Here is a 14,792-nt window from a genome sequence, read left to right as displayed (position 1 = left end):
ATACACTCAAAAAAGCATCCATGAACTCTCCTGTAGATAAAGAAAAAATATTCAATAATTTGGATGCATTTCATTTTCAGTCACTGAAATATGAGGACACATTAAGATGCACTAAATCAAATATAGTAAATGTATTTGATTGCTCAGGTTCTTGTTTGCTTTTTGCAGTGTCAGCCTCAAAGTTCTTGTAAAAAAGATTTGATTTCCAGATTATCATATCTGACACCAAATATATACTTTGTGAGGATGGTGGTCACAAAAAGGTGCTTGAGGTTACCTGTTCCAAAGATAACAATTACTTTACGTCTCTTCAGGAATACTATTTCTCTTCCAAGGCGAATTACACGACAATATGATATCACCCAAAATACAGTTGAATAGGTTTAAAACTATCAGAGCATAAGCCATGCTCTGATAGTTTTAAACCTATTCAAGCCAAGTTCATATTTTAAGACTTGTAATGGATTAAAAATACTTTTAATTACGATTAAGAGTGAACCTGATGAAGCATTGGCGAAACACGTTGTTCACTGGAAAAAAAAACAGCAAAGAAAATCCACCAGTGTGCAGTGATCCTTCACTTTCTTTTAATGGAATAAAAATACGTTTTAAAAGAAAAAATGGATTTTACAACATTTTCCACATTGCACACTGTTGCCATGTGGCAACAATTTACCACCATCCTCACATGCTCTACTCCAGTAGAGCACCTTATTTTGCTAGATTGATCAACAGGCTTCATCGACGACATCTAGATGGCAGACATTTCAAAAAGTTGGTTGTGCTCAAAAGGTATCAAGCTAAAAAGCCCCCTGCAGTGAAGGCCATGGGCACACATAGATACACTCCCTTCCCCACACTCACTCAATCCAGTTACTTGCTCAAACACAGGTTTGCCTGTTTTAGTAGAACTTTGAATCGTTTTGGTATAAATGTAGCCTTAATGAAATTTTGAGATTTAGTTTTGCAAAGGGTTATCAGGCTTCTTTTGAAAAAAGTATTCTGAGCATTTTCAAACTACAAAAATATAGTAGGCCTATTTTATTTTGATACATGGCATGGCAGCTGTATTTTGTATTATACTAATACATTTAAAAATGAAGGTATTTGGCAATTTATTTTAAAATACATTTTTATGTATTTTTATCCATCCCTGTCTACTAAATTCCTGATCCTGAAAAAACAATTAATCTCAGTATTCCTCTACACTTCATACAATATTCAGTCAACCCACAGACAAAGGTCTAAGATATACAGGCAAAGCATCAATGTCAAGTAATAACCAGATAATTAACTTACCCTCATAGGTATACCAGATTGTGACAGAGTCTGAAGAGCATAACAACTTCTTTCCAAAAACATATGCGATACATGAGACCAAGATGGCCACCTTTCGTAACATAGTGCACATAGTGTGAACAAATTATGACTTAACTTGTGCAGTGTTTTGGATTCCAAACATCCTCCATATGTCTGAAAAGACCTATTGTTACATATGACATTTGTGCCAAAAGGGAAGTGTGGGTATTTTTCAGAGAGGAAGTCAGAGGGTCACTTCCTCTATTAAACATGTTTTTTTTTCCTTTTTCATGACATGCAAACCTCATGTAGATATTCAACAACTAAACCATGTTAACAACAACCTAATAAACAATTTTATTCCATGCATCCCAGAAGTCAAACACGTAGGCTACAGCATAAGATAACTTCATAGCCAACTCTTTACAAAAATGTGATTCAAAGCAGTGAAAGCATCCTCAAAACAATATTGCAGCTTTAACTTTAATAGATGTAAGATACCAATTTTGTGGTTTCTGGAAATGGACTGGGTACATCCTCCTTTTTCTGTCATACCTTAGTTACTTGTCTGTCAGCAACAGCAGAAACAGGTGTAGTTTGAATTGTCCTTTAGTTAAAAACCTAGTCCAAGTCTTTAAGCACCAACATTTGACTGGTGGAGAAAAGAGAGGCCATTGATTCTTTTAATGAAGGCTGTGCCAAATGCAAAGGGTACACCGTTAAAATGCAGAAAAGTAAAGTTCTTCAGCCTTAACTATACAGTCCTTCTTTTAGTCATGAATTACCCATATTAAAACAATGTCTTCAACTTCAACTTTAATGTACGACTACATCCTGAAGGGGACACATGTTGTAGTTTTGAACATTTGGTCTATTTTTTATCTGGTTTGTGGTCATCCACTTCAAATGTGAAAGGTTGGTCATAGCCCATTAGGTGGTTGTAATCATGAGGCAAAGTGAAGGAATCAGGGTTCACGAGCATGGAGTGGTTCTTTGCATAGAAAGTGGTGAACATCTTGCTGATTTCCGGTACCTTTACGTCACTCTGATGAAACACAGTCTTTTTCTCTGCTAGTAGAGCATTGTATGTGACGGCTGTATACAAATCTGTTCCCTCATTGTGATACAGGCGCACAACGTAGCCTTTTGTGACCAAGTGAAGGAGAACAGGGGTGATGAAGGTGAAAAAACCGATGACTCCACAGAATGCCACCTGTAAGGGCAAACTCTGAACACCAAGGCCGGTCTTCATCAACACATATGGCATGGCACAGATACTGAACATGCTGCAGGAGTAGGAAAAAAACTTCACACCTGTCGACAGAGAAATACATTATGACCAAAGTGCTCTATAGATTACTCTGACCAAACTGAGTGTATGACTTTTCAATTTCCCAGAGCTAAAAGCTATATGGACATTTCATGAGTGACATAATAATGTAAGGATATACCAACCAAGGACAGACTTGGAGATTTCCCCTGAGTAGACAAGTCGTCCATCTTCAGAAGGTCTTGCGGCAGATGCATACCTCACTGTGTTTTGTTGTGATATCTAATAATAATAATAAAAAAAGCAGAACATAATTAATAACATCAACTTCACACCTGTTTGAAAACAAAGAGGCTGGCTTGGCTAGGCTACCGTTTAATTTATCTCCAGCCAATCATGCAGCAGAAAAGCTCGTGGCAATGCGAGATAACACAAAGCATCAGTCAAGGACGCTGTCTTCATACCTTATTTCTTTCTGTACTTGTAATCGACCTTTGTAGGCCTTCGGTCAGAAGCAGGCGTTGATGTGCATTCCTTGAAACGGTAACGAACATGCGCTTGAACGCTGCAGAGGTAGTGCGATTCCATACATTCTGACTTACCTGTGCACAAACATAATTGGAAAGCAACTGTGATTTATATTGCGAAAAGCTACGCAACCCACACATCAAACGTACGTGGTACATTCTAAATATACTTATAAACTGTCTGTGTGTGCTCTCTATCTGTAAGGTAACTTCCAGACACTGGTCCCTTCCCAGAGCCTTATTTCTTCGTCAATGACACATTTCGTTTTGCTTAAACAAACACTGCCACCTACTGCATTGGATGTGTAAAGAATCCCAATGTAGTCAGTCACATATGGTCACATCAGAGAATGTCTAAGGGAGAACTGCCACTCTCGGAAAACTTCTTGAAAGTTTCTGAACTGGTTGCAGTTCTGATAAGCTAAATTCAGTACCTAATATAGACATACTTCCCTCTCTGATATTAAGAATGTCTTTATTAGCATTTAGTATCTCTTCCTTTCTTTTCTTAAAACACTCATCCATATGATTACCTTTGTGAATTTCTGCAAATTTGAATCCAAGTAAATTGGCTTTCTCCATATCTGAAATTGCTTCATTTTGTCCTTCAAGTAATATAGGAACATGGGGGGTTATATTTACCTATCATCTTTTTAACCATCATCCACATTTCATTCAGTGTAGTTTCTTTTCCAATTGTTGAACAAAATTGTCTCCAAGATTCTTTTTTTGCTTCTTTGATAACATGAGGGCGCTCGTCCACGAGTGCAGAATGTATGGAGGTCAATGGAGCTGTACCCCTCAAAATCCACTTTTCTCGGGTTATACTTTTTTTTCAAGTAATTTGAATATTGTATTCGAAAGGGGAGGCAAAGAAAATACACTTGGTTGAGTATTATATTTTTTAAAGTCACTTAATTGTTCTAAAAAGCCTTTCAAACGTGTCAATGACGTCATTCATTAGCACAATGCTAGCGTGTTATGGGCAACAACGACCCAACCTGTAAGAAATCAAAAGTACTCGTTAATTTAACTTTTGACTTATAACCCATGTTGAAGTTATACAAACTACAATCAAATCTGAAATTTGTCAACGACAATCAGGTGAAAGAGACAAATTTAGCTCCATTGACTCCCATTCATTCTGCACTCATGATATATTTGAAAAAATTGGGGAAAGAAATGAAGTTAGTGAACTTAAATGAACTTTAATTCCATATTGTTCTGATATACTGTTGATGTTCCAACCAAACCCTTTTGATTCTTTTCGGTACTCCCAGCAATCTTTAGGAACTGATATTGCTGATTATTGCTGGACACTTCCCATCAGCCTAACCCAGTATGTTAGGGACGATTTAATATACCCTAATTAAACTGAATGGAGACTCATATGCACTTGTGGGGGTTGTTTTAATAGCTCCTAATGCAGTTCTTATCGCTTTGAATTGAATTCTCTCAAGTTTCCTTAGAGAAGTCTTGTATGCTGAGCTATAAACAACACATCCATAGTCTATATTAGATCTTATTAAAGCTTTATAAATGTACATCAAAGACTGTTTATCTGCTCCCCAACACTGTCCAGTGATCATACTCAGTGTTTCCCCTACAATGTATTCATCAGCGGCGCAGCGCCGCTGCTGGAATTCAAGCACCACTGCAAAAAGAGTTGCCTAATTAAAAAAAAATAGACGCAAGTGAACTTCAGGAACAGCTGCCGTTCGTTCAGGTTTCATGTCAACAAATAATAGTAGGCTAACGTTGAAGGCGCAGTCAGGGATTCCACAGGAGATCACGCTTGTTTGTGTTTATGTTTAAGTTTATTAGCAGATGCAATTTTGTGCAAAAAAACGTAGCCTACATTATGTTAACCAAGGAACCAAATTAAACACGCCAGCGAGATAGCTCGCCCCTACCTTCAGTAGCCTATTCCCAGATAAATTCCACGCATTGTTTCGTTTTTGTTTGTGATACAGGCAATGCTTTCAAGCCCTGTGTTGCTAACATACCTAGGCTGTGAAACTAAGGTCTAGCTAGCTAGCCTATTGGCGGGTTTAATTGAATTTGAGTAATAGGATACGCAAGCATTTTACATCTGAGATAGTTTGTAATTCCTGTAGAGCTCATCAAAATTATAGATATGATACACGACACTTATCTGCTATAATCCAAGTGAATTTTCTTCGAATTTTTGACCATTTATTTTACCAAATGACATGGGAAACATAATTAATTTCATCCACATATTCTTATGCACCATGCACAACAACGCTACTAAGTTATCTTAAAACCGTGAGAATCAAGCCAGCGTCACGGGCCGTCACGGCATTAAAGTGACAGGCACTCAATTCGACTTGCACAGCACCAATACAGTGTAATGGCATGAAAGAGAAGTCTATATAGTTTATAGTGCTGTGCAAAAGTTAAGACACCCATGCTGAAATTGACTAAAGGGAGGAATAAAAACATATTTTGCCTTTTGTCTTAATGCCTTAATTAAAAAAGAAATAGGACATCAATTATTTTTAATGCATCATGTATCGTAAATAAATACATTATATATAAATGTCTTAACTTATGCACAGCACTGTATATTCTAAATAGTAAAAGTTTGTACAGTGGCCTACAGTGTACAGTTGTACAGTGGCTAATACTAATAATGTAAATGAAAAAGGTGAAAGAAAAACATAAATAATCCTGTTCAAGTACTGCAAGAATCATGCTTGTGTTGATGGTTATGTCATAATTTGTAACTCAATCTGTCATGAGCTCTCTCTCTGCCTGGTAACACGCGCTGATTAAAGTCTGATGACCTCCACCTGTTCCTGCTCTGCTCTGCCTCACCCTCGTTTACCTACCAGCTGCACTGCATTCACCACTCATCATGCCCGGTATATAAAGCCTTGCTTTTCAGTCCACACTTGTCAGATCGTCTGCAAACCCGCACCAGTTACCTGCCTGTCTTGGAAAATGACTCTTACTCTTTGCCTGTGAACCCAGACCCGCTCGACTACTTCTTTGATCTCCAGCCCCGGTAATCTTGACCTGCCTTCCGTCTCTCTTCTACGAATACAGCCTAGCCCTTGACTGTACTGCTGCTTCGTTTCAATTGCTGTTGTGTGTGTGTGTTTCCCCAGGACTTCCCGGATCATCCAGCTCCTGCCATTGCTGCTCGGCTATTGGGGGAACACACACACGCAGACTCTTGGAACTCCCGGAACCCCTGTAACCCCCAACCCTTAAATAAACATTCTAACGTGACGCTTTTGTGGTCCTCGTCCTGTTTGGTGTCTGACAGTACGATCTGACCAAACATGGACCCAGCGCACGGTCGAACCAGCATGGAAACCGACGAACCAGAACCACCCACCGCCATGCAACGCCTGGAAGAGACTGAGAGAGAGGCAAACCGCAACACTGCTGACACTGCCTCCCTACTTCAAGCCGCCTACCAACAGCTTCAGCAGTTCCAGCAGCAACAGCAACAACTTGCAATGATCATTCAACTTCTCACCGGCCCAGCACCCGAGTCTCCTGCCCAGTCCACTGCTGCCGTGGCTGCCGGAGCCCCAGAACCCAGGATCGGCAACCCAGAGCGGTTCAGCGGCGACCCAACCCAGGTACGGGCGTTCCTGACGAGCTGCCGTGTCCAGTTTACCCTGCAACCCAGGACTTTTGCCACTGAAGGGGCGAGGGTCGGTTACGTGATCACTCACCTGACGGGCCGAGCTCGACTCTGGGGAACGGCGGAGTTCGAGCGCCAGACCCCAGCATGTGCAACCTTCAACCTATTCGCAGAGGAGATGCTCAAGGTATTCGATTTGGAATCCACCACAGCCGAGGCATCTCGGACCCTGATGAGTATTCGCCAAGGCAGAAGGACTGTTGCGGATTACTCCATTGACTTCCGAACTGTGGCAAGTCGGAGCTCCTGGAACATGGAAGCATTGGTGGATGCCTTCCTCCACAGCCTGGCGGACTACATAAAGGACGAGCTGGTTTCCCATGATCAACCCCCCACTCTTGATGAAGCCATTGCTCTGGCTGTCCGCATCGACCGCAGGATCCAGGTCCGTCGTCGAGAGAGAGAGGGCGCCAGAGTCCGTCCACCAGCACACGGAGTGTCCCAACTGCCCTTCTGTCCGCACCTGCCACACCGTCTAACCAGCGGACCAGTCTGAACCGATGGAGATCGGCCGCCTCCCCTAACCCCTGCAGAGCCCAGCGACGCATCACCTCAACTTGTGCCTGTACTGTGGTGGTGATGGTCATCGAGTCGCCACCTGTCCAGCAAAGGCGGAGCTCACCAGATGTAGGAGGAATCCGGATGAGCTCAATGAACATTCCGCCCTCCATCAGCCGTAAACCCCTAATCCTGGGCTACCCTTGGCTCCGTCTCCACAATCCTCACCTCGATTGGGCCTCCGGAACTGTGAAAGAGTGGGGAAATGCCTGCCACCTGACCTGTTTGCGTGCTGCCTCGCTGCCCCGGCTCAGTACCCCCAGCACTGCCCCGACATTTCTAATGTCCCTGAATGTTACCATGGCCTCCGAGAGGTGTTCAACAAGACCAAAGCCACATCTCTGCCCCCACACCGTCCGTACGACTGTGCCATTGATCTCCTCCCTGGGACTGCTCCACCCAAAGGTCACCTCTACTCACTATCCCCTCCTGAAAGAAAAACTATGGAGGTTTACATCAGGGACTCCCTGGCAGCTGGACTCATCCGCCCGTCTTCCTCGCCAGCTGGTGCCGGGTTCTTCTTTGTGGGAAAGAAAGATGGTTCTCTTAAGCCCCTGCATTGATTATCGAGGTCTGAACGATGTCACAGTGAAGAACCGGTACCCTCTGCCTTTACTCACCTCTGCTTTTGAGTTGCTCCAGGGATCCACTATTTTCACCAAACTGGACCTTAGAAATGCTTACCACCTAGTCCGAGTAAGGGAGGGTGACGAGTGGAAGACTGCATTCAACACCCACACCGGCCATTATGAGTACCTGGTAATGCCATTTGGCCTCACCAACGCCCCAGCGGTATTCCAGGCGCTGGTGAATGATGTGCTGCGGGACATGCTGAATAAATTCGTCTTCGTGTACCTGGACGACATCTTAATTTTCTCCAGAACTCTGTCCGAACACACTCGTCATGTCCAGCTGGTTCTTCAACGGCTCCTGGAGAACTCCCTTTATGTCAAAGCGGAGAAATGCGAGTTCCACGCTCAGACTGTGTCGTTCCTGGGATACATTGTCGCTGAAGGCAATATCCAGATGGACCCCGCAAAGGTCTCGGCAGTTACCTCCTGGCCAGTTCCGGGGAATAGGAAGAAGTTGCAGCAATTCCTCGGGTTTGCCAATTTCTACCGGAGATTCATCCGAACTACAGCTCGTCGCCGCTCCCCTCACAGCTCTGACCAACACCCCTTTTCCTGGACCCCAGAGGCCAACACAGCCTTTCATACCCTCAAGGCCCGTTTCACCACTGCCCCCATCCTCCAGATGCCGGATTCAGACCGGCAGTTCGTTGTCGAGGTGGATGCCTCAGACGTGGGAGTCGGGGCCATACTCTCTCAACGGGCAGAGGAGGACAACAAGTTGCACCCCTGTGCATTTTTCTCTCGCCGGCTTTCACCTGCAGAGCGCAATTATGATGTTGGAGACCGCGAGCTGTTGGCAGTCAAGCTTGCCCTGGAGGAGTGGCGTCACTGGCTGGAGGGGTCCACAGTTCCGTTCCTGGTCTGGACCGATCACAAAAACCTCGAATACATCTGCAACGCCAAACGTCTTAACCCCAGACAGTCCCGCTGGGCCTTGTTTTTCACCAGATTCAACTTCACCCTGTCATACCGCCCAGGTTCTCGGAACACCAAGCCGGACGCTCTCTCCCGTCAGTTTCATAAGGATGACGCCCCTTCCCAGGAACCTGCATCAATTCTGCCCGATCCCTGCGTCGTAGCTGCCCTGACCTGGGATATCGAGGAGGAAATTCAGGAGGCCCTCCGTGACCATCCCAGTCCCAGTGCATGCCCAGACGGTCGTCTCTTTGTCCCAGAGAATTTGAGGTCCCGGGTCATACAGTGGGGACAACTCCGCCTTGCCTGCCACCCGGGCTCCGCCCGCACCTGCCATCTCCTTGCCCAGCTTCTGGTGGTCTGCTTTGAGAAGGGATGTCCGAGGAATTCGGTCCGTGCCTGCCCCACCTGCAATCAGAACAAGTCCTCCACTTTCGGCCCCCGCTGGTTTACTCCAGCCCTTGCCTGTGCCCACACGACCCTGGTCCCACGTCTCCTTGGACTTTGTAACTGGCCTCCCACCATCAGGTGGGATGACCAGTCATTCTCACTGTGGTTGACCGGTTCAGCAAGATGGCACACTTCATTCCCCTCCCTAAACTGCCATCTGCCAGAGAGACTGCCCAGGCTGTTCTTGATCATGTCTTCCGTCTACACGGGCTGCCCAGGGATGTTGTCTCTGACCGAGGTCCATAATTCACCTCCACATTCTGGAAGGAGTTCTGCTGTCTTATAGGGGCCACAGTGAGTCTCACCTCTGGGTTCCACCCCAGTCCAATGGTCAATCCGGCGGGCAAACCAGGAGCTGGAGAAGGCTGCGGTGCATGGTTTTTCGCAAACCCCAGGCTTGGGCACAACAACTGACGTGGATAGAGTATGCTCACAACTCCCTCACCTGCTCTGCCACTGGTATGTCACCTTTCCAGTGTGTGTATGGCTACCAGCCCCCTGTTCCCCAGCCAGGAGGGGAGATGTGTCCTGCCCGTCTGCCCTCGCCTATGCCGCCCGTTGCCCGTCGTGCCTGGTCACAAGCTCGTGCCACGCTACTCAAGTCAGCTGTCAGCTATGCCACTGGGGCTAACCGCCCGAAGATCGCCGGCACCCGCCTACCGTGTTGGCCAGAAGGTGTGGCTGTCAGCCAAGGATCTCCCACTGCGGGTGGAATCGCGCAGTGGGAGATCCCAGAAAGATATAAAATTATCTTCTTTCTGGTAAAGAACATGACTTTTGTTTTAGGAATGGAGAATTTAAATCCCCAATCAATACCCCATTGTTCTAACACTTGTATGTCCTTTTGAATAGCTGTGGTTATGTTGCGTCCCCTTTTCCATATGACAGCATCATCGGCATACAACAGCCCTTCATTTCTTTCCCCACATTTTTTACCATAACCATAATGTTGAATTAATAACACTCCCTTGAGGAATTCCACTTTCCACCATATACTCTTTACTTTACCAACTCGTTGTGACAGGAAGTATATATAATTATACATTGATATACACTGATTCCCATTTTATCTAACTTAATTAATAGACCCTCTCTCCACACAGTGTCATACGCTTTTTCAATATCTAAAAACACTGCCACCATGACTTCTTTCATAACTAGTGTCTCTATTTCATTGCTGAGCTTTACTAGAGCATCAGTAGTTGATTTTCTTTTCCTTAACCCTGTTTGATATTTTTTAAATGGACATTTATATACAAGAAAATAATTTAACCGTGCCACTACCATCTTTTCCATTAGTTTTCCTAAATGTGATGATAAAGCAATAGGTCTGTAATTCTCTGGATTGCTAGAATCCTTTCCTGGCTTGGGAAATGGAAGAATGGTTGCACTTTTCCAAACTTTTGGTAATTTCCCCTCATTCCAAATCGTATTGAATAATTCAAGTACTTTTTCCAGGAATTTATCAGGCAGATTTCTAATCATTACATAACGTTATCACATCCTGAAGAGTATCCTGTGTTACTTAAAGCCATTTTGCGTTCTGATAAGCTAAATTCAGTATCTAATATAGACATACTTCCCTCTCTGATATTAAGAATGTCTTTATTAGCATTTAGTATCTCTTCCTTTCTTTTCTTAAAACACTCATCCATATGATTACCTTTGTGAATTTCTGCAAATTTGAATCCAAGTAAATTGGCTTTCTCCATATCTGAAATTGCTTCATTTTGTCCTTCAAGTAATATAGGAACATGGGGGGTTATATTTACCTATCATCTTTTTAGCATCATCCACATTTCATTCAGTGTAGTTTCTTTTCCAATTGTTGAACACACTCTAAAAAATGCTGGGTTGAAAACAACCCAAACTGGGTTGTTTTCCACCCAGCCACTGAGTAAAATGGGGTCCAACACAGCATTGGGTTATCTTAACCAAGCAAATTGGGTTACTAAATTTAACCCAACAACTGGGTTGAAATTTAACCAATATGTTGGGTTATGTTGACACAACTGTTTAGTTAAAGTTACATAATGTTTGGGTTATGTAACCAAATCCCCAAAAACTACTGGTTGATTTTTAAAATAATCTGCTTGTACAAACTTTTAATAACTCAAAGTTTGTATTTACTTACTTGAAAGTCACACCTTCTGTTAACAGCTTTAGGCCTGATGTAGACAGTCTATATTAAATGACCATCAAAAGCCATGTAATGAAATAAAACAGTTCGACATAATTATTTATTTGATAGTTTTCTTTATTTTTGAATAGATAGCATAGTATAAAATGCATGTGATACTTCCATGAAGGCAGGCAGATTCCAAAGTTCGTTTTGGGGGTCAGCCCTGTCAATCAAAGAAAAAAAAGAGTGCATTTTAATCCATAGACTGTATACATAGAACTGGACAGTGTGGCTGCATTCTACAGTGTTCTATGGAATTGAAGCCGCCGAGGCGACGCCATCTTGGAAAATTTGGAGCCAATTTGAAGTGCGGCTGCGCCAGCAAAAGTTGAAGCATGCGCCAGTGAAGAGGAGTCGCGGTCAGGCACGCCCCACTCAGTTGCCACTCAGCGAGTTAAACCGCCCCTTGTCAAGTGAAACCCGCCCCTTCTCCTTTCCACAACGCAGGTCGACTCGGCGCAGAAGGCTAGCTGGCTGGATGAATTTTGCGGCTGTGAGTTAGCTAAACAGTACAAACAACAATCGGTTTGTTCTTGTCTGGTAAGTGTTGTTTTTTGTCTATTGGTGTTCTTAAATACGTCTAAGAGAGCTTATTATGTTGATTATAGACTGTGACAATTTAGTATGGTGAATACTAATGAGCTAACAACAGAAATACGGACAGCGAATTAGATGCTAACGTTAGCAGCTACATTAACGTTACCGTTAACGGGAGGCTAAGTTAGTCGTTGAAGTGAAGATTAGCTCCCAGCTCCCGTAACAGTCGATGCATGATATATTTGGTTTTATTAGTTGTTGCTGTTTTCAAATATCTCAATCTTAATGTATGCCATCTCAACATGGAGTAACCATTGACTGTACATGGGGATTTAATAACACTAGACAGTCAGTACAGTATATGATGTGATAAAGCAACGGTATGATGTGATAAAGCAACGCAAGTTAACGTTAACGTAATGTGAAGCATGGACCTCATCAACCCGTCATGTTAATGTAACTACTAGCCAGTTTGCCAGCGTTGCATTTTTTCTAACGTTAACGACAGACACCTGTTAGAGCTACTTCTGTGATGGTAGGTCGGTAGCATAGAAAAAATAGATCGGTAGGTCGGTAGTTGTAGACCGCATAAGTGAATGATCGATAAATGAAACGCCTGCATTAAACACTACGCCAAGAACCAGTCACTTCCCAGGGATATCGGTGAACATTTGAGAAAGACCTTAGTTTGTCATCTAACGTCCATGATCAGTCATACTGATAACGTTATTTTTCAAGCTGACGCAAGTTAATAACATTCACACCGCAAATTTATATGTGTAGTTAACATTAGGTAGGCTGTAAAGTTTATTGCACACACATATTTAATTAATTGGTATTACTAGTGGTGTTGAGTGCCTGATTAGATGCTTTGTAATGTTGTAAAATTGTCTGACTAACTTTATTGTAACTTTCCTTTTTGCAGGTAAGATATGGGTGATGGCTGAATGTCCTGGAGGTGGCGGCAAGGTGGTCTCCATGATCTACATTAGTCTGCAAGCAAGGGAATGCCTACGTGAAGTGGTTTGGCTGGAGTGGTCTGAGGTGGCATGTCCTCCCCCTTTCTCCAAGTCCCCTGACATCCATCTCCCTGACATCATCACCCACCGTCACTGGATCAACATGAAGCCCCTTATACATGGGACATGGCACAGCACCACTACGTTCTGAAAACACATGACTTTCAATAACTTGCGTGACACCAAGAACAGTCTGCCGCTGCTCTGAACCTTCTGTTAATGTGACATCATTCATACTTGAGTCTGTACACATCCCTTTGTTTCTATTTTCTTTATTGATGTCACCCAAACTTCAACTTTCTGTATGCCCCTGAACTCACACAAATTGTAAATTGCAATGTGCCATTTAACCAGTGGTGTGGTCTAGTTAATTGTAGTGGTGGGTATACTGTGAGCAACCCCAAATGTTATTAAATACGTATCCTTGCCTATTTTAAATGGGTATACTGAGATGATGATGCTTTTTAAATGGGTTTACTGTGTAGTCCTGTGTATCACGTAGACTATACCATACCACGGTCATTTAACTGCCTTGGTATTTAAGTCAGAGGCCATTGCTTAGTATTTAACTGTAGCCTACACAAAGATGTAGACGTTACTAAAATAATAATTATTTGTTGATACTAAATCAATATTGAATGTTTTTTATTTCTTTTGTTGTGTGATATATCATTCAGAATGCTGTAACATGACTGGTCTTCAATCAGCCAAAGAGGACACATCGTAACTCCTCTCCTAGTTACTCTCCATTGGCTCCCTACAGTAGCCAGAATTAAATTTAAATCTCACTTTGGCCTATAGGACACTGACTGGATCTGCTTTCGTTATTTTAATTCAATGATCAAGATATACATCCCCAACCGACCACTGCGGTCTTCTGATGAGCTTCAGTCTTAAACGCTAGGTCAAATTCAAGACTCTTTTCCTCAGTGGTTCCATGTTGGTGGAATGAGTTGCCCAGTGCTCTTCGTTCTTGTGATCGTTTTTGGTCTTTTAAGCACTTCTTATACATTATGGTTTGTATGCAGTAGTACTGTTTTATTTTCATTATAGGCTGTTGATTAATTTTACATTTTTTATTATTGATATTCTCTTTAATGTAGTCTTACCATGTTTTTGATATTATTGATTGAATGGGCATTTATTATTTATTATTGCTTTCCCCCCTCATTGTTTATTTCATTAGGCTATTGATTGATCCCTGTTTTAAGTATTATATTGTTTTGTATTTGTTAAGGGTAACCATAACCATCATCATCATAATGTGGTATTTTCTTATGCACTTGAAACAAAGAATAAAAATGTTTCTTTAAACGTAGTACCACTTTAAACACATCACACACTGAACAGCAAAGTAGCTTCCTGATTATGTGTAAAATGTTTACAGAGTATCCTGATGTAGTAGGTCCATGTTCTCATATTTTTACAGCTGACATGAAGGCTGCAGCATTACATTTTTTTTATTTATAATGGAGCACCCTCTCTGGTGAAAGACTAGCAAGCCTGTGGTAGAGGCATACGATTACAGACATATTGAGAGAGCCTATCAATGAGTTGTCACAGTTTTCAATTTAGGCGTATTATTTTTGAAATGGGGTACGTCTATGGGAGGATTTACACATCACTGGGAATACCTGATCAAATCATACCAATGCAAAATGCTTCTCCAGCAGTGCAATCGCAGGTAACGATACCTTAACTCAGCATTTTCAGATACCGCT

At 42.7% G+C, this 14,792-nt stretch overlaps 1 protein-coding gene across 1 annotated transcript; it reads right to left on the bottom strand.

Moving 5' to 3' along the window:
- Positions 1–1,968: 1,968 nt before the first annotated feature.
- On the bottom strand, positions 1,969–3,333 carry tmem70 (transmembrane protein 70). The gene is made up of 3 exons (XM_048252443.1): positions 3,034–3,333; positions 2,755–2,851; positions 1,969–2,613 (listed from the first exon to the last, which is right to left on the bottom strand). The coding sequence occupies exons 1-3, from the start codon at positions 3,253–3,255 to the stop codon at positions 2,171–2,173; spliced, it is 762 nt and encodes a 253-aa protein (XP_048108400.1). The 5' UTR covers positions 3,256–3,333; the 3' UTR covers positions 1,969–2,170.
- Positions 3,334–14,792: the final 11,459 nt, after the last annotated feature.

Source organism: Alosa alosa, chromosome 1 (genome assembly GCF_017589495.1).
Source record: "Alosa alosa isolate M-15738 ecotype Scorff River chromosome 1, AALO_Geno_1.1, whole genome shotgun sequence".
Lineage (NCBI taxonomy): Eukaryota > Metazoa > Chordata > Actinopteri > Clupeiformes > Clupeidae > Alosa > Alosa alosa.
This window is presented reverse-complemented; position numbering and strand designations above follow the sequence as displayed.

Bases quoted from the DNA above. Each gene is read 5' to 3' on its own strand.
- tmem70 (XM_048252443.1), bottom strand. From the start codon at position 3,255: ATGTACCACGTACGTTTGATGTGTGGGTTGCGTAGCTTTTCGCAATAT. The intron at 2,852-3,033 runs GTATGAAGACAG...TATTATTATTAG, and splicing joins CAAGTACAGAAAGAAATAAG to ATATCACAACAAAACACAGT. The intron at 2,614-2,754 runs GTTGGTATATCC...CTCTGTCGACAG, and splicing joins AATCTCCAAGTCTGTCCTTG to GTGTGAAGTTTTTTTCCTAC.